Source organism: Podarcis melisellensis, assembly GCF_964234715.1.
Source record: "Podarcis melisellensis genome assembly, chromosome: 2".
NCBI lineage: Eukaryota > Metazoa > Chordata > Lepidosauria > Squamata > Lacertidae > Podarcis > Podarcis melisellensis.
The window spans coordinates 27,670,329-27,697,415 of record NC_138529.1 but is presented as its reverse complement, the minus strand read 5'-3'; the positions used below and the strand labels follow the sequence as shown (position 1 = coordinate 27,697,415).

At 46.3% G+C, this 27,087-nt stretch overlaps 1 protein-coding gene and 1 long non-coding RNA gene across 10 annotated transcripts in view; one reads left to right on the top strand and one right to left on the bottom strand.

Annotated features, from left to right (window-relative positions):
• Window positions 1–68: 68 nt before the first annotated feature.
• Window positions 69–27,087, top strand: LOC309363585. The gene is made up of 3 exons (XR_014165438.1): window positions 69–438; window positions 6,866–6,916; window positions 26,620–27,087. It is a non-coding gene; the product is annotated as an uncharacterized lncRNA (long non-coding RNA).
• BAHCC1 (BAH domain and coiled-coil containing 1) overlaps window positions 21,005–27,087 on the bottom strand; it is a 116,979-nt gene continuing 110,896 nt past the window's right edge. For all 9 annotated transcript variants that reach the window (XM_081899480.1, XM_081899483.1, XM_081899482.1 and 6 more), the window contains 3 exons: window positions 24,495–25,576; window positions 23,000–23,236; window positions 21,005–21,929 (listed from right to left, as the gene is read on the bottom strand). In XM_081899480.1, coding sequence (XP_081755606.1) covers window positions 21,723–21,929; window positions 23,000–23,236; window positions 24,495–25,576 — 1,526 coding nt within the window. In that variant the 3' untranslated portion in view covers window positions 21,005–21,722. The remainder of the gene's footprint in view (window positions 21,930–22,999; window positions 23,237–24,494; window positions 25,577–27,087) is intronic.

The following is a 27,087-nucleotide window of genomic DNA, read 5'->3' as shown; positions in this document are numbered from 1 at the left end:
CTGCTACGTCGCCGTGTGCAAGCGACACAAAAAACAACGCCGCTCATATATACAGTATAGAGAGAGAGAGAGAGAGAGAGAGAGAGAGAGAGAGATTATAGAAGTGGGAGGGACCCCCGAGGGTCATCTAGTCCGACCCCATTGCAAGGAAGGAATATGCAGTGGTCGAACCTGCAACCTTGGCATTAGCAGCAGCTCGTGCAGTTGATAAAATGGACTCGAGGCCAAGGCGGCTTATTGCGCTGTAACGCACTTGCCACGAGACCCTTCGTCGTCGTCAAGGAAGAGACCTCTGCGCATGTGAAGAGCGCCTTGGCCTCATCACAAGTAGCTGCAGGCAGCCCCCTATATACCTGCAAAGAGATGTCACTGAGGCTGTAGCATCCAAGGTACTCCTAGGCTCTGTCTTTCCAGGGGAAAAAGTCACTTCTATCTACAGTAAGGCCCTCACGTCACCACCGTCCAAATAATATGCCGTAGCAGAATGTAAGGCAACCGTGGCATCTAGGGCAACAAAGACTCTTTGTGGTTCATTAAACACTGACAAATTTAGGATGGCATAAGCCTTCGCAGACTACACTCCACTTCAGCACAAAGTTTTTGCTGCAATATATTTGTTAGACTTTAAGGTGCCAGCCATAACACATTTTTGTTTTTGCTGCAACAGACTTAACACACAACTTCCCTTCTGGAAATGGAAAAAATGGGGGGGTATCTTTTACTTTCAACTGGACTGTAATACAGTAACTGGAATCAAATAATCTGGCTACCCTAAAATTCAGTGCTTTAATGCCCCTTTGAGATGATACGGTAGGGTTTCAGCTTCCACAGTACATTATTCCAACTTTCCTCCGGAGAATTTAGAGCAGCATACAGAGTTCTCCCTGCATCCATTTTATTCTCATAACAATTGTGTGAAGTAGGTTGAACAGAGAGATGGCGACTGGTCTGAGGCCTCCCTCAGCTTCATAGGTGAATGGGGATTGAGCCTGGGTCTCACAAGATTCTAGTCTGTAGCCAGGTGTAGCCAATGTTAAACCCGGCAGATGTAGTGGACTTCAACTCCCACCATTATGATCAATGATCAGGGATGATGGGAGTTGTAATCCATAAGGTCGGGGCGGAAGCAGTATGTTGTCTAACCCTGCTCTAACCACTGTGCAACACTGGTTCTCAGCTGGCTTTGCGGTGAATCTATACCAGGGATCAGCAACGTTTTCAGCTGTGGACCAGTCCACCGTCCCTCAGACCTTGTGCGGGGTCTGACTATATTTTGAAGAATAAATAAATAAACGAATTCCTATGCCCCACAAATAACCCAGAGGTGCATTTTAAATAAAAGGACACATTCTACGCATGTAAAAACACACTGATTCCCGGATCGTCCACAGGCCGGATTGAGAAGGTGATTGGGCCGCATTCAGCCCACGGGCCTTATGTTGCCTATCCCTGATTTATATTGTCTCCCCCTCATCTGCTAAGAATTCCGACCTTTGTGTGGCCAGGGACCTCTCAGGCATTCTGTTGTGACAGATTTGAATTTAATGATTCTCTGGAGCAAGAAGGCAACATGTACAGTAGATGTTCTAACATATAGGTGGCCAATCTGTGACACTGACAGGACATGTGGCCCAGGCAGGAAGTGCCTATGGCACTTCTGGATTAGAAGAGGAGGAACTCTGCTCTGGGAATGGCACAGAATTAGGCCTCCATTATTGAGTGCTTCTGTCATATCCTAGGATTTCAATTGCACAGAAGGCAAAGCCACTACAAGGCACAGGGAATGCAGGTGGGGAGGAGCTTCATAGGTTACACCATTGTGGCAAAGTCTCACACTCTGGTAAACTTCTACAAAAGATTTACTGGTTCTGACCAGATGACACCATATGGCTGGGACAATCTTGTCAGATGGGCAGGATATAAGAAATGTTGTCATTATTAAATTATTACTATATTATAGGCCTCAGCCAAAATGATCATGAATGCATCCCTCTACACCAGTCCTAAAGATATTTTATTGGAAATAAGCAGGGTAGCTGTGTGTCCTACTTTACAGAGAACAGCACTCTCTTTGGGAAGGCTGTCTAGTCCAAGTCTGATTTACCTATAAGGAACTGTAAAAATGAGAGCATCAGCAGTCCTTAGTCAACAGACCAAATGGGCACACAAGACATCTGGTGTCTTTCCCACCATGGCAAAATCTATTATATTGAAATTATATAATAGAAATTTCTAATTATAGAAATTTAAATATCCAAATTGATGTCTTCTTTTGTGGTGATACAGATTTCTTTTTTGGTAATGTGTAACTGACCACCCTCAAAGTAAGCCTAATTGATTTCAATTAATTTACTTTTAAGCAACCATGCATACGATTGCAGCCTGAGCCTATAGAAGCAGCTGGGTGTGTACAGAGATAGAGAAGCCAGCTGAAAACAAATATAGATTCAGTCTTTGTAAAATGAAGATTGTCGTTGGCATCAGTCTGTCTCGGGAAATGCCTTCGGGATTGAAGTCAAACCACTGGAGAGTTTCAGTGCCTGCTGTGGCTGTAGAGATTGATATGGGAGAGAGACATGTTTTGTTGCAACTGGGGCAGATGAAGGTGCCCAGTTGCGCTCATGCAGGTGTACCATGGCATTTCTTCTTTCTGCACTCATTGCAGTCATTGTTTCTCTGGTCGCTCCTGTGGATATGCAACCTGTGTGTTCAGGCGCTGCTGTCATCTGCAAGGGATTCCTACACGGCGGAGTTAATGTTGCCCGCCTTCATGTCATGTTTGCAGACATCTTTGGAATGCAGAGTTGGTCTGGCAATGGGCCTGGTGCCTGAAGCCAGCTCTCACAGAGCACATCCTTGGGGATCATGCCATTTTCCCTTCTGTGGCCATGACCAAGCCAGCGTAGTCGTCACTGATCTAGGAGTGTGAACTTGCTGGCTATGTGGGCTTGGGAGAGCACATCTTTGTTTGAGGCTCTGTCCTACCATGTGATGCCCAAAATCTTCCTGATGCAGCACATATGGAAGGCATTGAGATGTCACTCCTGGCGGGTACAAGTTGCCTACAACTCACTTCCATAAAGTAGCGTGCTCAACACACAATCTTGGTAGACCTTCATCTTGGTATTGGTTGTTAGCATCACATTCTTCCATACCCTTTTGGAGAGGCAAGCCATTGCCATAGTTACCTTGCCAATACCATATCCAGCTCAGCATTTGGTGAAGAAGTTGCTGGTTATGGTAGAGCCCAGGTAGACAAAATTGTCTACCAGCTCAAGAATATGGTCATCAATGCTGATGCGTGGAGTGTTGGCGACGTCCTGACCCAGCTGATGGTGAGGCCAAACTCCCTGCAGGTTTGGGCAAAATGGTTAATGAGTCTCTGTAGAGCTTCCCCATAGTGTTAATGCTGTGAATCCTTCTGCCTTCTGCTCAATCTGACGTATAAGCGTAAATACAACCGTATGTCACAAAGACATGTCTCCAGTGACCTTTGCCCCCATCCCCCAAAATCAAACCAGAGGTATGCATTGCCACCCCTGAAATCCCTTAGCACTTGGCAATGGGGTGTGCATAACCATATTTTGTGGAGATAAGGGAAATTGCACAGAGACAAGTATGCAAAGAAAACAAAGCAAGAATTATTTCCTTTTCCAGTTTCGTACTATAAGAGGGTTCCGCCTTAAGGAATTTTGTATTGCTATCTAGTCCAAGTGCTTTGTCAATAGCTGTCACCACTACGTTGACAGTATGGTCCGCATGTGTGCCTCTTCCTTGATCTGGTGTGTTGCTGATTTAATGGGTTTTCCAGTGACAGCATGCCTAAAGTATGTTTGCATGTTCCAGATTGGCCACACGTGCCAGGCTACATCTAGGACCCTGCGTGTGAAGAAAGGAAGCACGGGAGGGCTATTGCATTTACTGTGTTCTTCACATGTGTTGCATAGGAGGACTGCGTGATTTGCCCACCAGTGCACAAATACCCCAACTCAGGGACTGCCTCCGTGTGTTGCAGTGCTGCCCCAGAACTCCTCCACTACCAAGGGCGTCCCAGGTCACTTCAAAAGGGAGGGCAGTTCCACAAAGAAAGCTTCTTCCTCCACTGAAGTGAATGGAGATATCTGCAGGTGCTCTGGATTTAGAGCAGAGGTTTAATACAGGCTCTTTGCTAGAACTCATATGCAGATGCATAAGCCTGTGTAGCGTGCACATGCAGCACACAATTATCTATAATTTAAAACATTCCTCTTTCCCTCCTCTGCTTGGCCTGTGATCTCGGAACCCCACCCTGAACTCCATTCTGTTTTTTTCACTTTATCTGTTTCCGACACATGCCAACAGCTGTTTGAAGTTGCCTCTTGTTCTCCACATCAACAAGGATTGTGTTCCGCCAGAGACTGACAGTGAGTGAGATTTTTATAAACTAGCCAGAATTTTCAAACACTAAAAGGGAGAGATGGGAGTTTGGCAATTGCAGGACTAGTCCTTTGCCTGCCCGCCTGCCTGAGCTTCCCCTCCCCTCCCCACTCTCCTATTTATATAACCCCCAAAGTCATAAAAATGACAACACATCCAATAGAAGGGGATGGATCTAATTTACCGCCAGCAGCCCTTATAAAACCGCAGATGGGCTGTAGCCTGGGACTTCTCAATTAGATTATATGCTAAAATGAAATTCCATGGATTCTGTCCCAGGCCTGATGGTTAGGGTTAAACCTGGAGTCCCAACTGATGGAGAATCACATGCAAGAGCCAGGGAGCTCTTAGCTCTGCTCAAGCCACCTTGTAATGAGGAGTCTCATAAGCGCATCCCCTCTACACCCCCCCAATACCTGAGTATTGTTTGGCATGGCAAAGGATGCTACAGAATCTGGCCTGCGTGGCACTGCACTTCATGTCCTTTTGTAACAGATGTGGGCAGGACGTTTGTATTCTGTTCTAAGAAGCAGAATAAGAATTATGCAGTAAGGTACTCCACCTTCTATGCCAAGAATGGCACTTTTATAATTCTGCAAATTAGGCCAGTTTAAACCACATTTGTGTAAGTTTCATAATTACTTCTGTCATTAGACATAGGGAAGGGGAAGGAACTATACTGGGGATGAAAACCTTTCCCCTGCTGAGCTTTGGATCAGTTATCAGCGTGTCTTCTCAGTCATGAGGACTTCCAACTTGCTTAAAAATTAAATTATATTCTCAGGAGGTTGCATTCTGCTGTGCTTCTGAGCTGTGCTTCTGAGGTGTTGCAGAGGAGACACGGCTTTTGATTTGCCCATGTATCTGAATATTCAAGAAAATGGGAAGGACTTTATCTAGGGACATAGGGAAACTACCTTGTTCCAAGGCAGACCATTGGTCCAGGTATTCTTCAACCTTTTTCTATGGTAGCGTACTTGCTTTGAATCCAAAAGGTCCGGTTATCTAGTGTCTCCAGTTAAAAAGATCAGAGATCAGGTGATGGGAAGCACTCATCTGTCATGAATCCTGGAGAAAGGTTGCCTGCCAGAAAATGAAATACTGAGGCTGGACACAAAAATAACTTTCCTATGCTCCTAAAATGTGGTGGACACGGAAATGTGCCCGCTTGATCTGCTCCAGGTAGTGTGTTGACAGATTCTCACTCAGTTTTATGGATGCTGGACTTTCAGGGTAGCTTTTTAGGTTATGAGCCAGGTTGGTGCAGCTATTCTCTCCTCCTAACACCTGCCGCTCCTCCCAGAGTTGTCATCCACACCTTTGATTTGTCCATCAGGACTACATGCCGGGATCTAAGAGGACTTCCAAGCTGTACAAGTTAACCTGCCTGCCTGCCCCACATGTAGGCCTACCTGGAAGAACAAATGGCATGAAAAATCTCCAAGGATATCCCCCAGTGTTTCTGCTTGTATTTGCACCTAAGTGCACCTGTTCTGCAAACAACATGAACATAACAGTCATTCAAGGACAGGCAAGAAAAAGCAACAAGGACATTGCTCACTTCTTCACTAATGCAAAAGCAACAAGGACATTGCTCACTTCTTCACTAATGCACACATTCAAGTGCTCCCCCCCCCCTTTTAAATGGTCCTATCCAATGAGCCACTGCACTGCGACTACAGCTTTGAGGATCAATCACGCACGTATTGTTGCTGGCTTGAGAGCTGGAATTGGGTCCCTGCAGTAGTCCAATTGCTGACACAGATACTAGGAGGATTGTCACCAGCCAGAATTTTTACTGCCCTCTCCAGAATTTTATGCTCTTGTCCAGTTGCCAGAACTGGGGGATGCAAAGTCAGGGATAAAAAAAAGATCTCACCAAGGCATTATTGTCATTATGGTGCATACAAGTGCTGTTTTGGTACAGACTTCAGACAAAGTGTTGCTTGAGGGCAGTGGCTATACCTATGGGCCAAAGAAACATGCACATGCTAGGAAACCTGTGTGTTACTGATGCAAATGTATGTACATTGTGCTGCCATATGAAGTGTCATGGTGCCTGTTACTGGGTGCATGTCTTAAGACTGTGTTTGGGTCTGTTGGTTTCCAGGCATCCCAGAGGAGAGCTAGTTTATCTCCTGCTCTATCTAGGGATTGGCAGAGCTTCCTCACAGGTAGTTCAGCATCTGTGGAGTTGCGGCCAGCCCAAGGTGAGGCAGGTGAGGTAGATGCAGAATCCCAGCTTCTGCTGCACAGGAGGGCAATCTTTGCACGAACAATGAAAAATCCACATCACAAAGGAAAAACATCCTGCATATCTTGTCCTTTTAAACAAGGATGCATTTTTTTCCCTCATAGGAAGAGGAAGGAATCATGAGGGGCTATAGACTTGCTCTTTTTCAAACAAGTCAGCAGGGAAGATACTTAACAGATCTTTCTTTCTTTCTAGAAAGTTATTGTCTCTGGTTCCTGGAGTGACTGTGGAAGAACATGAAGGTAAGTTTTCTTTGTTTTTGTTTTGGCAAATACCTCTTTTTTCATCCTTATTCCTCTGCTGGGGGATTCTGTGGTTGGATTTGTAGTAGCCGCGTACAGCAGCCCAAAGTTGTTGCTCTTAATCCATGTTCTGGTCTCATCTTGCGAAGCGTTTTGGCTGTGTCTTGCTGTGGGACAATAATCACTCAGAAACAGTTTGGATAGACATCATGGGCACACTTTGTCCAAGCACTGCTGCTGCAGGTAGTTATCTAATTAAGCTCACACTGTTGTGGAAATTCAGAAAACCTCTAGTTTCCTCACAACTTTTACCCCCGCTCTCCTGAAGAGGAATACCTTCCGCCTGCCACATCATGGCATATTCCAACCCCTAGGGGACCCCTGACCATTAGGTCAGGTGTGGCCGACTCTGGGGTTGCGGCGCTCATCTCACTTTATTGGCTGAGGGAGCCGGCGTACAGCTTCCGGGTCACTTGGCCAGCATGACTAAGCCGCTTCTGGTGAACCAGAGCAGCACATGGAAACGCCATTTACCTTCCCACCGGAGCGGTACCTATTTATCTACTTGCACTTTTATGTACTTTCGAACTGCTAGCTTGGCAGGAGCAGGGACCGAGCAACGGGCGCTCACCCTGTCGTGGGGATTTGAACCACCGACCTTCTGATCAGCAAGTCCTAGGCTCTGTGGTTTAACCCACAGCGTCCCCCGCGTCCCCTAGGGCCTAGCCCAAAAGCCAAGGACACCAGCCTCCTAATGTTAATTTCAGATGTAACTGACAGCTCATTTGGGGGCACGGCCGCACATAGGGGCTTGCATTTATTGCTCATTTTTTTTTTAAATGGAAGCTGTTATCCTCAAGTCTCTACCCATGGGCAGGTCCCATGGCAGCACTAACACTGCAGGGAAGCAGCTGCAGCTACAGTAGTGGGAGCTGTGAGTTAAAGGACACTTTCATGTTGACTTTGTTAAGGCTGCAGTCCGATACTCATTACCTGGGACCATGGGCATAGCCGGGCTGGGGGCCAGTTCTCTCCTCCCCATCAAAGTAAATAAATAAAAATACTAAAAGTAGACAGATTCAGACAGATTTTTCTGAGTGTTTGGGGTCTAAAAAGTAATTTGAAACAACTGCTGTTGAGACATTTCATTCTGAATCTGCTAGACGGAGCCAGACCGAGGATGATGACAGGTAGGAGTCATGCCCTACCGCCCAACATAAATCCCGGCTACGCCCATGCCAGGAACCAAGTCACACTGAATGTAGTTGGGCCTACTTCCGAGTAGGCATGTAAGATTTGCTCTGTATGTGTGATTTCCATTTGGTGTGCTGGCTTAAAGGGCTCGAGCGCAGCCCAGAACACCTGGGTGCATGGCCGTAGCCGGGGGGGCAGGGAGGGGCAGCTGCCCCCCCATCAATAAAAATCAATAAAAATACATAGCTAACTGAGGTCTGCTCCCCCCACCAACAAAAGGCCTGCCCCCGCTAACCAAAATCCTAGCAACACCCATGCCTGGGTGAACCTACTAAACTCAATTTCCCATGTGCATGTGCGGGCGGTGAAACCCGGAAGTAACCCTTTCCGGTACTTCTGGGTCACCGCAAGACGTAACCTGAAGCGGATGTAACATGAGGTATGACTGTACTCTGTCTGAGAGGTGACACAAGGAGAAGGGAGCCTTCGTCGTTCATTCTGTTCCATGACACTCGCCTCTGAGCAGTGTGAGAGGCCAGAGGTTCCAGGCTCAATTCTCAGGGTTTGGTTTCCTTGGAATGAGGGGCAGTGGAGGCTGTGATATCTTTATGATACATGGTTCATTTACGCACATGTACAACCTGAACCTACAGTGGAGGGCTCGCTTTTCCCATAGCCACAGCCTTGGATTTCGACAGAAATAAAGCATGGCTGTCGCTCTCAGGGCATCCACCTGCTTCCAGCCCAGCTCACACACATCCTCTCTCGCTGTTGTCCTCTTCACTACCAGCCGGGTGATGGAGGGAGCCCACCTATTTGCCCTTTTGCCACAGAGCAACTTCCTTTCCTGTACTTAGGGGCCATTGTGGCCCTTGCCTAGCTAATTCAACAATGGGATCCTCAGTTAGATTTTAACCTTTGCCGGGTCCAGGAATTAGAAGGGACCCAGCGGGCACCATACAGCCTAACTTATTGTAACTCACACCACTACTTTGCTCTTCGACAGATTTTAATAACAGGCAAGTGTCACTTTGTAGTGCGGCATGAATGGGTAAACTGCGGCTCTCCAGATGCTGCTGTACTACAACTCCCATCATCCCTGACCGTTGGCCATGCTTGAAGGAATCCCACAACATCTGGAGGGCGACAGGCTCTCTCTCTTTCTGTTTCTGTGCCTGACCCATTCAAGCTTCTAAATTTGGCTGCTACTGTAAAACACGTTCATAAGCAATAATGCTTTTCACCTGGGCTCTCACTGCATCCACCCTTTCAGATCAAATCCACATGGACGAGCCTCCCCACCTTATGCTCAGCGCTTCTTAAACGTCCCTACATTCTACTTTAACTGTGCCTTCCGCTCAGCGGCAAATGGACAGCCCCAGAATGCACAGAAGTATTTTGTTTGTGCCAACAAAGGAGATAGTGCGTCTCAGCCAGGACTCCCCAAAACTAGTTTCTCTGCTTTCTTTTCTCCCCCAGGCCATGAGAAAAATCCAGACGAAAGGTTTGTATGCTCATGTACACACACACACACAGTCACACTGTGTCAGATTAGCTCTGCATGAGCCAACTGCACACTCCCACTGGAACAAACTCCATGCCGCTTGTATAATTTGCAGCAATTGCGCTGGCTAACCACAAGAATTTGCTCTACAAAAGGTCTGCAAGGAGGTGGGCCATTTCTGCCTAATTCCCTCCAGGTGCCACTCAAATTCTTGCATCTCAAGATCAGCAGGTCCTGGATTCTTTTTTGCATACTTGTGAGTACACCCTCTCTTATAGTTCCAAACTTACAACACACCGGAGAGAGGAGAGACCACCCTCATTTGATGACAAAAAGATATAAATCCTTTGACCAACCTATAATATATTTTAAGTTACATGATTCTCTCCCCTCCCAAAATTGCTTGCCTTCTTCTATATTCTTTAAAATCCTAGTGGATTTGCAATAGTTTTGTTACGTGACAACAACGATGACTCGTACAAGTAAAGTGTGTTGCACTAGTGTTTTCCATAGTATTGTAGTTTATGTACTTTCATACATAAACTACAATACGCGGGTGGTGCTGTGGTCTAAACCACTGAGCCTCTTGGGCTTTGCAACCAGAAGGTCAGCAGTTTGAATCCCTGTGAAAGACTGAGCTCCCATTGCTCTGTCCCTGCTCCTGCCAACCTAGCAGTTCAAAAGCATGCCAGTGCAAGTATATAAATAGATACCTCTGCAGCGGGAAGGTAAACGGCATTTCCATGCACTCTGGTTTCCGTCCCAGTGTCCTGTTGTGCCAGAAGCAGTTTAGTCATGCTGGCCGTATTACCTGGAAAGCTGTCTGTGGACAAGCACCGACTCCCTCGGCCTGAAAGCGAGGTGTGCACCACAACCTCATAGTCGCCTTTGACTGGACTTAACTGTCCATGGGTCCTTTACCTTACTTTCACACACATGTCTGGAAACTATGACCCAATCAGAGTTACTAGCATTCAAATATGTGTGAACATGGATTATTAAATACACATGTACAATCAAGTGTTTCTTTCACATAGCTGAGGGACACCACAACCATAGTACTGGTGACCATGCAATTGTTCTAGTTGCTGCTTAATGCTTATAGTTGTCCTTAATGACAAGGCGAAACCTGGTGACATTCTGGAGTTTGGAACATTTTAATATGTTGGGACATAGTCTTGAGCTGAAATTTCGTACAATACCCTGCTATAGTTCTTGCAAACAGTGCCTGGGAAAGCTTTCATTGCTTCTGTCCCCACGACAACATATATTGATTTGCCCATCAGCAGCAAGTAGGACCTCCCAGCTTTCCTTCCTTCCTCCTCCATTCCCAACAAATCGGATTAACAGAATTGACTACCAGGGCCAATTCACACTTTCCCCTTTTGAACTGGATTTAAAGGGCTACTTGCAAAAGGGATTGCTTGCTGATAAGCAGCGCAGATGATCAATTAAAATTCCCTCTGTTGGAGCTAATGGGCTTCTTAAACTGTAAGTGCATGGAGTTGTCAAGCCCAGACCTTGAGAAAGCTTTAAAATGTGCTTTAAAAATTCACCTGGTATGGGCCTTACTATTACACACACAGCAGCGCCCATTACTGCAGCACTATCTGTTTTATGAGACTCTTAAGGGAACAGGAACCCACCCAGAGTCTGAATCTGGCAACTCTGCCAGAGCAGCATCATGACACAGATTCAGAATAAATACAGTTGACACCTCTGTTGTGGCTTCCTAGCAAGGCTTTGTGCCTTCAGCAGCTAGAAGACAAATAAAATGAGTGGAGAAGCCTTTCTTCTTCATTCACCTGTTTGACTGCCTATTTTGCAGGTGCTGAAGGCCAGGAAAAAGGCAATCACCACTCTCTGAAAATTAGAGGGTTAATTGGTTTTAAACCTGCTACCCAGGGTGCACTTAAAATATACTTCCCTTCCCTAGTTACCCCGACCCGCTTTCCAGATACTTCAGTTCCTTTTTGTTTTGAGCAACACACTGAGGTTTCTCTATTACTCTTGGACCAACAAGTAAGTAGAGCATGAGGATGGAGAGGAAATGAGCTGAACTGAAGCAACAAGCCCAAAGTGAGGTGCTTTTCCTCTCTGGGAGAGCACAGGGATGGCATTTCTATTAGTGGCAAAGTTGTGTAATTATAGCAGCTGGAATGAATGGCTTTGCAGATTGAGATGGTAGTCACAGCTGGAGCAATCTTCTTGGGTTCTTTCACTCTTCTTGGTTTTCTCCAAAGAGCTGAACTTCTCTCAGAAAGCATGGGCCATTTTTTTTTAAGACCGAGGGCCAAATTCCTTCATGAACGACCTACCTGGGGCCCATCTACCAGGGCCAGAGACAAAGAGAGCAAACTTTGTGCCGTAGGCCCTGCAAAAGAAAGAGGTTTCTGAGGTGTGTGCATCTCTTCATTGCTCAACCAAGCGAGCCAAAGGTAGGAGGACCACATTTCAAGAATACATTTCAGCAAGGCAAAAGCATGTGAGAATGTGTAGTGTATGGTTACCAGATTTTTTCAATGATTCCGGGGACACTTTTTTTTTTTTTTAAGCTGAGTAGCAACAGGGAGTCAGTAGTGGAGATGGTGAGGCAAAAGACCCTGGGCCCAAGCATACATGCATATTGTATAAAGGTGCAAAGTCCTTCTTTCGAACCCCATGAAACATAAATGCACAGAGTTTTTAAAAAACTGGGCAATGGTCGCTCGCCCACGACTCCCAAGCCTTCCCCGATCAGTCAAAACAAAGGGGGAAGGGGGCAGGAGATCGCACATGACACATCATATGGGGACTTCCGGCAAATAAAAATGGCAGGCGCCACGGCAGTGAGCAACTCCTGAAGCCAGCCAGAGCCAACTGCGCTACCAGACTGGTTCCGGGCTGCTGAGGCTGCCACTGCCACATTTCCCAGGGACAGATTTGCAAATCTGGGGACATTCTGAGGACGGAATCTGTCCGGGGAAAGATTTGCAAATCCAGGAACTGTCCCTGGGAACGTCTGGTAACCCTCGTGTAGTGACTATGTCACAAGGGATGACTATGACTGTGTCTATAGGAGTGGACAGAGTAGTCTGGAGGAGGGGTGTGTGGGTCACATATTTGGGGCCTGAGCCTCAGGTTGCCCACTGGTTGAAAATACAGAATTTGTCTAGGTCCAGGCATGGCCAAACTTGGGTCTCCAGCTGTTTTGGGACTACAACTCCCATCATCCCTAGATAACAGGACCAGTGGTCAGGGATGATGGGAATGGAAGTCCCAAAACAGCTGGATGGCCAAATTTGGCCATGCCTGGTCTAGGCTGTACCTGAGCTTCTTAAGAACAAATATTAACATTTCTGGTCCTTGGTTACCCCATTTGTATGCCGGGGGGGGGGGCGAGTTCTAACCTGTATGTGTTTGTTTCCATTTTTCCCATGGTTACCAGATGATAGTAAAAAAGAAGAAAAAAGGGGGCCTAATCTGCTTTGTGTGCCTTTAATAGCCGCTTGATCTACTGAAGTGAGGAGCAGAAGATTTTCACAGAGGGGCACTATAATCTGCTAGTGTCTGTGGATCAAGCTGCTGTTCAAGGCGCAGGAGCTAGTAAAACTGTTAGCAATTCTAATTAGCAAATAGGTGATTATGCTGTGTAGTTTTGAAGGGAGAAGAAACATGGTAGGTACTGAAGCTGCAGCTTCCAATCACTGCAAGTACTGCTCCCCCTCCCTGTTCCCACCTCCATACCGGGAGATTTCTCCAGGTATTTCCCACATACTTTCAAAGTTTGTGGGCAAACCCCCCCTTCCTTTCCATCCACCTCCCGCAAGGAAAGCAGAGATTCTTAGAACGCTGAATGTTGTGACCTGCTTGGTGCAGTTGTAGGTTGTATACACAGCCCTCCTGGCTATCTGCAGCCGTACCTTTGTAATTCTGACGGGTGGAAACTGCCTCTGTAAGAATGAATTGTTAAATGGGCCCACTTTCTAGGTGTGATCACACAAAATGTGCCTTCAGAGGACCACTATTTTGTTGGAAAGATTCATGCACATCCACAGAATTTAGGTTTACTCAATTGAAGAGGAATGCAGTGCTTTGTAGGCCTGGCACAACAAACTTAAAAAGACCAAAAAACAAAACAAAACCCCACACCAATATGTTTTAGAGTTAGGGAAAGTGCAGAGACACACACTTTAAAAAGTGTGGGCTGAATAAACAGTCAGCAGCCAGACATATAAGCAGCCTGAAAGATGAATGCTCATTGTTTTATAACATTCCTGCAAACAGATCAGAATGCTCAATAAAGACTGGGCATAGTCTAACCTCCGCATAATCAAACCAGGATACATGCTCAATAAACAGGCTGTCTGGAGGAGCCCTTGGTCAAATGTAATACTGTATACTCTACTGCAGAATAGCCTAGGTTGGCATCTCCCAAGCCAGCCAGGGACTGTGGGGGACAACAGACAAAGTCCTTGGTGTCAAGCTCCTTTTGCCTTATTAGGGGCAGGGGCCAGTGTTTCTTGCATGAATAATTAAGCCTGCCTCATTCCTGATTGCTTTGCAATATTAAAAACTAATTGCCACCAACCTGATGAAATGTACTTTATTGATCAGAGTGGCTTGTGACTGCCATTATTCTGTGGCCTCCAAGCACTGGCAGGAGGTGTCATTTGTCTTGATCACGGAGCGTATTGTGTAGCTTGAACCTGCTGAGAAGTGTACCCACTTGCCCAAATCTGCAAGGAAAAAGGAGCCTCATCTCCCAGGGTTGGCCAATACTGGGAGGGTACAAAAAGCCCTCCTCTCTCTCCCACCTGCAAGAGAAAAATGGCCACCACAGGAAGCAACAGCAGTGGGGCTTCTGCTCCTGTGACCCGCCCACCCCTTTCTTGGGTGTTTTTCATACAGCTGTTAAATGCAATAAAGCCCTATTGTACACAAAATGTGGCAATGCTTCTGCCGGATCAAGTTGACTGAGAGGGACATTGTACCTGTGTGTGTTGTGGCTGCCTTTATGTGTCAGTGAAACGGAGGAGTCCCAGAAGTGTGGCACTGGCGGAAACTTTGAGATTTCATCCTTTAGCTTCAGTTAAGTTGTAGGCGCAGCTTCTCTAGGCTGTTCCTCCTCTGATCCTTTTGGGCATCTTCCTGCCTGCCTGCTACCATAAACAAGCAAGAGTGCCACAGAAAAGGTGGACTAAGTGTGAAGACCAAAGGAACAAGGAAGGAAGAGATGGAAGAACTGCATTTTTCTGGTTTGTTGGTTCAAGGAAAAAAATTGTATATAGAAAGGAGAATTCCTGGATGCCAAGTTTCAAGTTTGGGGCAAGTACCCTTTAGTGAGAGAACCCTAGCGGAGATTTAAAATCACAAAACATGCAGCAAAGTTAAGCATGTAAATATAGGTGGTTGGACTTTAAAATATGCCCCTGTGAATTCCAAAACTTCCCTCTTCCCCTAGCATAGAAAAAGACCATGTTTGCGAAGTTAAAAATGGTTTACTTACAAATTCTCCCAAGGTTCACGTTTTTCCATACAGCATTCAGAAAAGGTTGCATAAGCAGTAAAACCTGGCTTAGTTACAGTGGTGAAAGTTCCTAAATTACTGGTATGGGAACTCAAAAGTGGCTTGTGAGAGCCATGCAATCTGAACTGGAGCAACCAGCTCAAGCCTCTTTATATGCTGAGCTTATCAGGTTGACAGGAGGTTGAGCAATAGGCTTGCTTACCCATTTCCTCCCAAGGTAAGAGGAAGTGACCTTGCTAGGTCTGGCAGGACAGCTTGCTCTGTTATTAACCCCTTTGTGCATTAATTAGACTTAAGTATGTTGGTTAGTTTTAAAGCTAAAATGCAGTCTGGCAAACTTAGATTGACATTAATCAACCCACTACAGTGCCCAAGTCCTCCTTTATCTCTTCATCTTCCAACTAAGCAAGCAATTGTTCAAGAATACATCCCAGCCAGGCAAAAGCAGTTGATGATGGTGTGAAGCAAGGGATGTAGCCTGGGGAAAATCCTGAGGGGTCAGTGGAGAGGCCTGGACAGCTGCATTTGCTCTCGAGGCCTAAGGTTCCCCACCCCCCCGTATTATATGAACCTGACCGGGCATTGAGGTCAGCATCAGATGACATGTTTTCCATACGGTCATTGCAATACATCTGATAGAGGATTTCAGGAGGCAGGGCCTTTTTGTTGCCAGCCCCAAAGTTATGGAATGTCTTCCCTATGGAGCTCTGCAAGCTTCCCATTATTTTTCCTTTTAGTCATTTTTAGCCATTGAACACTTTTTAAAACCCCAACAATTCTGCAGACTTTTAATTTTCAAATAATATCGCGCTTTTAGGAGTTTTAAGCTTGGCTGTTTTCAACTCGTTTGATTTATAAATGCTGCTATTTTAGTGTTGTGCATTATTTTTAATCATTTTTTTAAAAAAAATTAATTTCCCTGCAAACTGTTTTAAATACCTTTTTAAAAAAGGATAAATAATAATGCAAAAAAATATTGTTGAACAAAAATTCTGCTTTTCTCTCCCGAATCTTTGCTTATCGCACAGCTGTTCAAGCCCTACTTGGGGCACTGCCAAAATCAGTCAGGCAGCTGGTCTCCTCCTCTTTCTGCTGCACCCTGTGCCAGTTTACTGAGAAGTATATGCACCACCGTATTTAATGGGACTTACAGGTGTCCTAGGACTGAAACCTTAATCACTGCAGCCTTAATCATCCATTGCCTTGACTGTGAGGGAGTTTTTCTAGCATCAGCAGGAACGTGAAAGTGAATGCTGTACCTGAAGCGTGGCCATACAGCACCTACAAGAGAGAAGAGGGTTCAGCTCTGCCCTCCTTTTTCCTGGGTCTCCTGCACTTTGTTAACAGGTGTATAGCAAGCAGAAATTCGGAGGAGTACTGTACAGTAAACAGAATTACTGAACAGGGCAATTCTACTACATGGAGAGTTCAGGGGAGCCAGGAATAAAGTTCTTCCCAAGGGCGGTTGGATCAGTCTGGAACCAAACAGGGCACAGAAAACTTGTGATCAGGTTGCTTTAATTGTTTTTACATTTCAAAGCAGATGCAGGGATCTGAAGTTTTGATCAGAGCATCAATGCACTGTGTGTGTTTAACCCTCCCCTCGAGCTCTTTTCCTCATCTAATGTGCTTATCTCAAACTGTACTGTATCTGCGATTCACACCCACTCATCCTTCCTACACAAAGTTAATGTCAACCTGGTGGTGGAGGAATTTAGATCAGGGAAGTGAGGGTGGAGTAAAAAATTAAAACGCCATCTCCTTCAGCGCACAAGCTGCTGGGTGCTCAGATTCTGTTAGCAGAGCAGTTTTAAAGTTGTTGTTGTTGTTGATTTAAATCAGGATCCCATCATGGATTTTCCACATCCCATCTATTTTGGTCCAATGCTCAAGTGTCTTTAGGCATGCGGATGAGAAGTTAAGCCTTATTTCTGTGGAGTTTGTTATATAGTGGAGACAGAGGCCATGTCCCTTTTGCACAAAAGGGACGGGAGAACTTTTGCCATTCGTTTTGCTGCGTTTGTCTCCCTGGCTCTCCCTCTTTTTCAATAGTTATTTTTGGCCATTGCCCACAGTGGATGCTTCAAAAGATAATGGCAGCCCAGCTGGCTCAGACCAGAGGACCGTGTGGCTCAGCACTGTTCCCAGTGGCCCATCAGAGGGACTCACAAGCAGGATGCGACTGGAATCGCACTTGCCCTCTTGTACTGCCCAGCATATTGCCTCTGATCCTGCAGGTCATATATATAGTCATCACGACTGTGAGCCACTGATAAATAACCTTATACTCCATGAATTTGCCTAACTCATTTTAAAGGTGTCCCAAGTTGCAGGCCATCACTTCTTATAGTACATAGCTGTCAACGTTTCTCCAAACATTGCAGCCTTTTCTTGAAGAGAAGTTGCTCCAACCCTCTCCATCATTTTGGTTGTTCTTTCCTGTACCTTTTCCAGCTCCAGTACTCCTTTGGATAGGCAACAAACAGAACCGTACACACCAGAGGCTTGTACAAATTCATTACGATTACGGGCGGTTTTCCAGTTTTCTTTCCAGGTCAGCCACCGCCAGTTCAAACGCCCATCAGTTCCCATGAGAAGTTGGATATTCCGTCCCAATGTGCATCACCTTACACTTTACATTATATTGAACCACATTTACCATTTTAAAACTTACTCGTCCTGTTTGGAGATATCATTTAGGAGCTCCCTCGTGACCCCTTTTTGTTTTTGCACCCTGAATAATCTGGAAGTCCATCACCAAACTTGGCACACTTGTTTCCAGATCGTTTATGAACGAGTTAAAAATAAGTCTTGATACAGATCTTTGAGACCCTACTTTCTATCTCTCTCAATTTTTGCGACTGTCTACTTCTGTTCTTTAGTTTACCAATCCATAAGAGGACCTGTCTTATTATCCCAGGACCAATAAGTTTATTCAGAGATGTTTTCAATGAGGAACATTTATCAAATGTTCAAGTACATAATGTGTATTGGGTCACCCCTGTCCACATGCTTATTGAAACTCTCAAAGAACAAGTCCAAAACTTCAGTAAGACAGGACTTACCTTTGCAGAAGCCATGTTGGTTTTTCTTTCAGAAATACTCGTTCTTTAGTATGCTTGATAATTTTATCTTTAATAATGCTTTCCATCAATTTACCCAGAACAGACATTAAGCTAACAGGCCTGTAATTTTCTGGATCCCCCTGGATCCTTTTAAAAATGGATGTTATTTTGGCCACTTTCCAGTATTCAGATATGAATGCTGTTCCTGGAGACAAGCTAGGTATTTTTTGTTAGAAGATCATCACTTTCACGTTTTAAGAACTCTTGATGGAATACCATCTGGAACTGGTGATTTGTTAAAATGTTTAATTTGTAAATAAGCCTGGAACTTCATCTCTTCTCACCACTGTTCATCTTTACTGTGAGATACACAGGGCAGATATCCATGCCTGAATTTACAATTTCTGGAAGTTTGAAGAACTAAGGTAGGAATTCAGGTAGGAAAGCAAGGAATTCACTCACCTGTTATGCAATCTGTGTTCTCTCCTTTAGCATACACCTTTCGCTTCCTTGTCATTCAATGGTCCAGCTTGCCTCCCTACCCATGAATTATATTGTAAATATTCCTTAAATTGATACTTTTAAAGTTTTTAGTGACAGGCCCCTCAAATTCATTTTCTTAATTCCTGTCACTTGCATTTCATAGGCCCAATTTTGTTTTCATTTGGGCAAGACTTCAGTTTTCTGAAGGACCCCTTCTTATATCTTCAATAGCTTCCTTAACTCTGCTCATTAACCATGCAGGCATTCTCTTGGACTTGGTAACTTTCCTGAGCTGTGCTTATCTTAGCAGAGCTTCTACAGGTAGCCATTTTATTTTCTCACCATGCCCCAGATGTTGCATTATTCTGGTGTGTTGGAGGGTTAAAAGTGACTCATGCCACTATTTTTATTTTTTATTTTATTTTTTGAGATGGCAACCATTGGTTCCTCACAAAGTCAAGGGATACTGCAGTTTCTGGGGCATGGTAAGTAAATATATGGATGGTGGCCATAGACAGCCATAAAAAGAAAAGAGAGCTTTGCTGCCACTGTCACTAGAGACACCCCCTCCCCCAGAAATAGTGATTTGATCTTCTGTGCCTTTTAGTAATACAGTAATGGAATTCAACCCACAGAGCTCTATTTAGCTCCGTTTTTCATTTATTCCAAAATGATTACACACCTACTGTAAAACAGCAGCGGTAAGGCTTTCCTGAAACCAATGGGCAAGTTAGGTAATCTGTCTGTAAACCCTGATGTGGAAAAATAAACCCCCAAATGTCTAGAACTGGGGTTGGTCATATATTTCTGAGCCCAATATCTGCCCCCTTGGGGGAAAAAAGCCTAGAAAGTTACAGTTTGAACTATTTTTTCCTCAGTTCTTCTCTTGTCATCTAATGTGGCAAGCATGCCATGGAGAATAGAGAAGGTTCTTGAGTCGCCAGGATGATCCAGAAAGCACATAAATTATGTGATCTTCTAAAATACAGATTTGCTCTGGAGATTATTGGTTGCCTCTTGTCCAGCCAGAAATGAGTAAAACTTGGGAGGGAGGACATGGCTGCAGCAGCAAATCTATTTCACATGAACAGCTTCTTCCAAAGCTCTAGGTAGGACTTGGTGCAGGCTCTATGCCCTCCACTTATGGAGACAACTTGCACAGGATCGTTTGCAGAATAACTGGAAGCTTAAGTCTAGCAGAAGATCTATACAAAGCTCTGGCTCCTGACCCTCCTTATCCCATGATCCCGATGCGTGACATGTGACTCACTGCACTGAAAAGAACACATTGAAAATATAGATATAGCTACATTAGCAGGAGCTCAGTTTACCTCTCTTTTTTTGGATCTCTCCTTGGACTGCAAAAAAAAAAAAAGTTGTCAAGCATCTGTCACAGAACTGGTGGGATGCAGCCGGATATCTAGCCTATCCCATATTATAAGCAGCAGCCATAAAATTTATTTTCTCCGGGCTGTGTAAAATTCATCTGCTAGTATACTCTCCAGCTACTTTGGTTGGAGGGGTTCTCTCTTAATTATTTTCTGGCGGAATGTTGCCTTTATAATTTCATGTAAGATTACTGAAATATCGCAAGTGCCGTTTGTTCTCTAACCCAAAGTGTCTGTTGCAAGGACTGCTCAAACAGGAACATGTCAACTCGATAATATCTATAGATCTGTGCAGGTAGGCATAAGCCAAAGTACATTCAGCTCCCATGAGAGTGACAGCTTCTGCTAAACGTTGTAATAAATTAGGTACCTGCATCCGTTGTACAAGTCCCATTGAAAAGAATGAGATTTGCCCATGAGTGGATGCATGTGATGGGCCTGTCTCATCCATTCATTGCAGTGGGGCTTGCACACAAAGCTCCTTTAATGAAATTATACCTTATGTGAAAGGGTCAAGTGTCCAAAGAAGTCACAGGTAAGCTGTCTTATACAGTACCGAGTAAGATCGTTGGTTTATCTAGCTCAGTTTGGACTACACTGATAAAGAAGAGTTTGGATTTGATGTCCCGCTTTATCACTACCTGAAGGAATCTCAAAGCGGCTAACATTCTCCTTTCCCTTCCTCCCCCACAACAAACTCTCTGTGAGGTGAGTGGGGCTGAGAGACTTCAAAGAAGTGTGACTAGCCCAAGGTCACCCAGCAGCTGCATGTAGAACAGATAGCCAGGGTTTCTGATGAAGTTTCCCCAGCCTTAGCTGGAGATGCTAAGGAATGGACATTGGACCTTTTCCTTGTAAGGCATGTGTTGCTTTACAGCTAAGCTATGGACCTAAACCCAAGCTAGGAATATCCCCGACCCCGAGATACAGAGACCAGAATACTAGATCCTGATTTTATAATAATATATATAATCTTCTCTTTAACAGGAGCATATTAACATCCGCAGACATTGTCAGAATAATTATCATTAGAATAACAATAATAATAATAATAATTAATAATAATAATAAAAAAGGGTAGGAGGGGACGGGTGAGGGGAGTCTATAATACACAGTCTTGTGAGGTCAGCGTGGCCTTTCGGGGCCTGCGCTGCCGCGGCCTTCAAGTGCCCCCTTCTGTATTTACATGCTTGCCTGGCATCCGCGCCCCCAGCTAAGCTGGAGGGAAAACAGTGCATCGAACACAAAATAAAACCCATCAAATAGCCCCCTTACCCTCCCACCCCCGTAAAACCTGCCTCTTTTTTTTTTGTCTCGTTTGCTTCTTTTTCCATAAAACTTCCCGTCAGAAATACACTATTTACACACGAAATAAATAGAGCGGTAACCTGATTTGTGTTTGGCCTGCGGCAAACAGTCAGAGGTACTAGGGAAAGTATGGCTTGGATTCAAATCTGTACAGAGCCGTGTGGGGAGCCGGGATCAGCCTGCAACCCCGGGGCATGGCAAAGCCGGGAACCTTGCATATTTCAGGGCCTTGCATCCAACGGGCAGGAAATGGTGAGAGGAGACGGGCCCCCTTGCCACTGTCCCTTGGCCCTCCTATCCACACCCCCACCCCGCCAGCCGTTTTCCGGCCCTGGAGCAGTGGTTGCCATCCCGCAGTCTCAGCATAAGATGGGCACGCCGTCTGCAGTCACAAGCCGGCCTGTGGTGGGGTCGTAGCTCCCTGCCAGGTAGTAGAGGTCTTGACGGTCCTGGTATTTCTTGCTGCGTGTCAGCTGCTCGTAGTGTTCACGTTCTACCACCTGGCATTTGTGCGAGATGGTTTGGACGTCGTTCTCGTCCTCATGGCACGACTGGTACAGCGCGTTCTGCAAGAAGGCCACATGTCAAAATATTGCACCCCAGCCTTGTGTTTTTTGCAAACAAAAGGGCCGATGCGCGGACCCCAGGACCAAGTCCTCTGCAAGAATTGTTGTTTGCCAGTCTGCAAGCACCCGACATTGTGGGAATTCAATCACTTTTCAGCTCAAAGCAACAAGAGATATAGAAAGCTGGGGTGCACACATTCCAGAAATCTCCCTCCCAGTGTGGTAGCATTAGCCAATTAGATTACAGTGCTACCTTGGTTCTCGAACATACAGTCATACCTCGGGTTACAGATGCTTCAGGTTGCGTGTTTTTGGGATACGGACGTGCCAAAATGCGGAAGTACCGGAACGGGTTACTTCCGGGTTTTGGCTTCTGTGCATGCACAGAAGCAGCGAATTGCAACCCGCACGTGCACAGGCGCGGTGCTGCGGGTTGTGAACGTGCCTCTCGCACGGCACAACCCGAGCGTTCCAGTAATCCGTTCCAGTAGTTCATTCAACTCCTGAAACTGTTTGAAAACCAAGGTGCGGCTTCCGATTGGCTGCAGGAGCTTCCTGCACTTAAGCAGAAGCCGCATCAGATGTTTGGCTTCCGAAAAATGTTCGCAAACCGGAACACTTCTGGGTTTGTGGCGTTCGGGAGCCAATTTCTTCAACACCTAAGCCATCTGAGAACCAAGGTATGGGGCAAGTTCAACCAGCTTCCCCAGAGCTTGCCGGCCCTCCACTCCTGGCTGCACATGGGATAGCAGGTGATCTCCCACTGGATCCCAAACTACCAGCAGCCCATCCTTACTTTAGTTCAGAGCATGCTTTGTGTTGCTTTGTATAACTGTAGAGTTGGCAGGGGCCACGAGCGTCATATAACCAGAACCCTCTGCAATGCAACTATATTTTGCCCAACACAGGGGTCGAACCCACAACCCTGAGATCAAGAGTTTTTACGCTCTTACCAACTGAGCTATCCCAGGTACTACTAGTTCAGCCACACCCTGTGCCTGCCTCACTCTCCTTCCCCCCACCTAACTCTCGCTCCCAAAGTTCGCTTCCGGCACTTTCTGGCCTCTCACCTTGCCATCGCTATGCCTCTTGCCCAGCTTGGTCTCCTCAGGATGGTAGAACCACTTTACTTTGACAACCATGTTGCTGCCCCAGGATTCCCACATGCTCTCGATGCGGCCGATGTACGGCAGATGGGGTCGCCCGGCTGACAGGAAGACAGCACAGTCACCGATGCGCAGAGTCTCCTTGCCCCGTACAATTGCCTTGTAGAACAATTTCCGTGCTTTCCCCTTCATGCCACGACGCTGCAGGGAAGGGCAGAGCATGCTAAGGCACAGTAAACAGGGGCCTGCGTCTCGCATAGGGTCCCCACCACCACCCCGCCTTCCGACAGGCCCTGGTGGGGTTCTGCCACCTACGGGATTCTGACTGTTGCCACGGAAACAAAGCCCTGCGTGTCAACAGCAGAAGATGCCCTCCGCAGCCTGTAGCAACGGAGCGTAAGTGAGGGGCCCACTCTGGATCAAAAGCAAGCTTGGCTTTAGCGAGAATCCCTGGGAGAGGCTAATCAACAAAAAAAACCAAATGGGGTTGCCAGGCATGTTTTTATGTCCTGCGAGGTACGGGTGCCCAGAAGGGCTATATTGACATGGAACGCAGCCTAGGGACAAGACACACAGAACATGGCTGGTGCCTCACAGGGAGCAAGATAACCGAGTGCGTGGAAGAGAAGCAGCTCGTTCCCACTCTACCCACCAGAGCTTAAATGCAGACCCAGCCCACGCCTCAGGAGAAAACTGCCTCCCGCCAGCCACTCGCAGGAGGCCGCTAGCCGCTATGAAACCTCGGCCATGTTCCCACAAATGCAGAAGCGCTTACAAAAAATTGGCTGCTATTGCAGATTTCCTGTGTGAAGTATCTGGGACAACTGAATGCCAGTTAGTAAAGACAGTGATCCCTTGCCAACCTGGAGGATTCGGTGACCGCCGATGCACAGCAGCGAGCGCCAGTCTAATCTCTGTGGGGCTCAGGAAAGTCCCAAAGCCTGTTTTGCAGCCCAGTTCTGAGCCTGTCTATGTGGTTAAGTGTTCACTTGGATGTACTTCTGAGCAAAGTGTGCCCGAAATGGGCAGCCCAAGCATCCTAATTGATTAACCTGAGGCTGAAGTGTAAAAACAGGAATTCATGGTTCTTTTATCACCAAAAAAAAAAAAAAAAAAAGAGAGAAAGGGAACTTGGGTCTTTCCGCCAGGTCAGTTACAGGAAGGCAGCATGAAGAGCGGAGAAGGAAGCCTCCCAAGTTTAGCCTATCCTCCTGTTGAAAGGCACAGAAAGACTTATGAACTGCTTCCTCCTACCATTTCCTTCCAGCTCTGTCACAATAGCTCTTGCCAAAACAAAACCCCATTGATACAGTTTTAACAACCAGACAAAGCAGATTCAAAACCATTTTCCTTAATTTGCATACTATAGTACAATCGCACCATATGGCATAGAATATTTTATTTTATATATGAGCAATGTTCTAAAAAGCTCCAATGGACTGGCATCCATTTCCCATACCTGAGTGGGATTCCCAGACCACTTCCAGAGCTGGCGTGCTGGCAGGAAAGCAGAGATCTTTGGCCGGTTTTCCACCGAGGGCAGCCTCTGCCGGCGGGAGAACTCTTTGGCTTTGGAGAAGCTCAGGGCCTCCTTGCGCCTGAGCTTGCCCTTGGCCCCAGCGCCAAAGCACCTCTGCAGGGTGCTGCCCTTGGAGCGTAGGGCTTCGGACTGGGCCAGCAGGGCTGGGACAGGGTGCGTCAGGCAGGTCTGCACAAGCAAGGTCGAGTCCTCGTCGTCGGAACTATAGGACGAGTCATTGTCGGATGAGCAGAGGCTGGACGTGGAGCCCGAGCCCGAGCTGGAGGAGGTGGACGATCCGGAGGACGATGACGAGACGGAAAGACGTGTCAGGAAGCGGGAGGGGACACTTCCTCTCAGGTCGTCCACCTCATCTTCATCCATGTCTGAGTAGGAGCTGTGACAGTCGCTGTCGCAGTGCAGACCGTACTCCGTTTGACCCGTGTACTTGCGCAGCGCCAGCCCCATGGGCAGCGATGTGCTCTTCTTCTCCTTGATCCCCAAGGCCGGGTGGGCATAGCCGTGGCCGGGCAGCGAGCCAAAGTCCTTGTCGTTCATCAGCAAGGCCTTGCAGTTTTTGTTCTTGGGCGACGTCACGCCCTCGTGGTCCAGCTTGACCAGGTACTCGCCGCCCATTTTCCGGCGCCCTCCCTTGCCCATCTCGACATCCAACCGCTCGGCCTTCTTGGCACGCAAAAGCTTCTGGGTGCACGGCAGAACCAGGCCGGCGCTTCCAAAAGCTGAGTAGGAGTTGGCAATGCGGCTGAACGAGTCTGAGCCAAAGCCGTTGCCAAAAATGGGGGCAGCTACACTGTGCACAGGGAAAAGCACCTCCTTGGTCCGCAGCTTCTTGCTGCTGCCGTTGAGCTGGAAGAGGTTCTGCCGCATGGCTGTGCTCTTGCTGGAGGTCTTGCGCTTATTCTGAGCCACAGCTGACCAGCTCAGCAGAGGGCTGGCACGGCGGCCCAGGAAGTGATCTCCAGGCAGGGCTTTTGAACTTGGGTGCAGCAGGTCAGATTTACCTGGTAGGAAAGGACAGGGTCAAAGAAATACTGGTGGGGGCTGCCAACTGTGTTTAATCTTCCTATGTCCTTCCCCCATGCAACTGCTTTCATTTATTCTTGCTGGGGCCTGGTCAGATGGGTTGAGCCGATAAGAACTACAGTAGACCCTTGGGTTACGTTACTCTTGAGTAACGTAAACTTCGGGTTGTGAAAGTGGCAAACCAGGAAGTATTTTTCCGGGTTTCACCGCATGCGCAAAGCGCTCTATTGCGGTGGATTTTTCGGGGTGCACATGGACCCTCGGAACAAATTAAATTTGTATCCAGAGGGTCCACTGTATCCTCTTATGTATGCTGGAAAAAAAAGCCGTCCAGAAAGGGGTGGGGAATGAAATGGGTGTTTAAAAAAGTAGATACTAAATAGGTAGCGATCACAGTTAGATGAGCGCCACAGATCCCGCAAGTGTCTGACTCGGACACTGTCAAAGTATTTCTGCAGAATGGCAAAAGGCAGGAAGTAGCAGCTCTCACTGTTCAGTCACTTCTCCCTCCCCAGGAATCCATGACATAGCCCACCAGCACCCCTTGACGTGCAAACCATTCTCATTTGGCGGAAGAAATGCTGAGAGACAGAGTGAAGCCCTTAGTGACAATATATAGGCACATAATTATGTTGTCCCTTGGAGTATATTGTCCCTGATTGGCTGGGATCTCCTGAGGAGGAATGAAATGGAGAGGGGACCGAGGGGAGAAGGCAACTGAAGCAGCAGCAATGGTGGCGGTGTCTTTGAATAGTGATGAACAACCATGAAAAAGGTTGGGTTTGGGGCAATTGCAGTCTAAAGAAGAGTAAAATGTTTGGTACAGAGTTCAGAGTTCACCAGGTTTTGTTTATAACTCTATTATACCTTGGTCTATCTCCCTTTCCTGGTGTTCCATCCCCAACTGATCAACGCTTTGTCAGGGTTCATGAACCCTGGCCCACCTTTTATGGTGCGGCTTCATTTTGATGTTTACACACTGCTCTTTCCATAACTCAGATGGGCTTTTTTTTGCAGTTAGGGATCCAAGTACTTCTGGATTACATAATGGACCTGGAGCAAGGAGCCAGCTATATTTTGTAATTTTATAAGCTATGTGACTTTGCTGCTCAGTATATCTTTTTTTTTTACATGATCTGTGGTGTTTTATGCATTGTGACTTTGCTGTTATTTTTATTGATTACAGTCCAGTAATGATTTGTTGTGGTTTTTGAGATGTGATTTTCTGTTTGATTATTATTTGCTGATATGTTAAGGGTTCCTATTATTGTTCAATATTGTATTTGAAACAGATTATTGACTATTGCATTAAGCCGCTTATTTTTACAGTCATATTTTTTGTTATGATTTGCATTGGATCAGATTGTTTATAGGACGTGTGATCTTTGTTGCATATTTTATCATTTCTATGGCTTGTGAACTGCCTTGCGTGTAACAATGTAGAAAGGCGGTGTGCATATTAAAAAGGAAGTTTCTGTTCTGCTGCAAA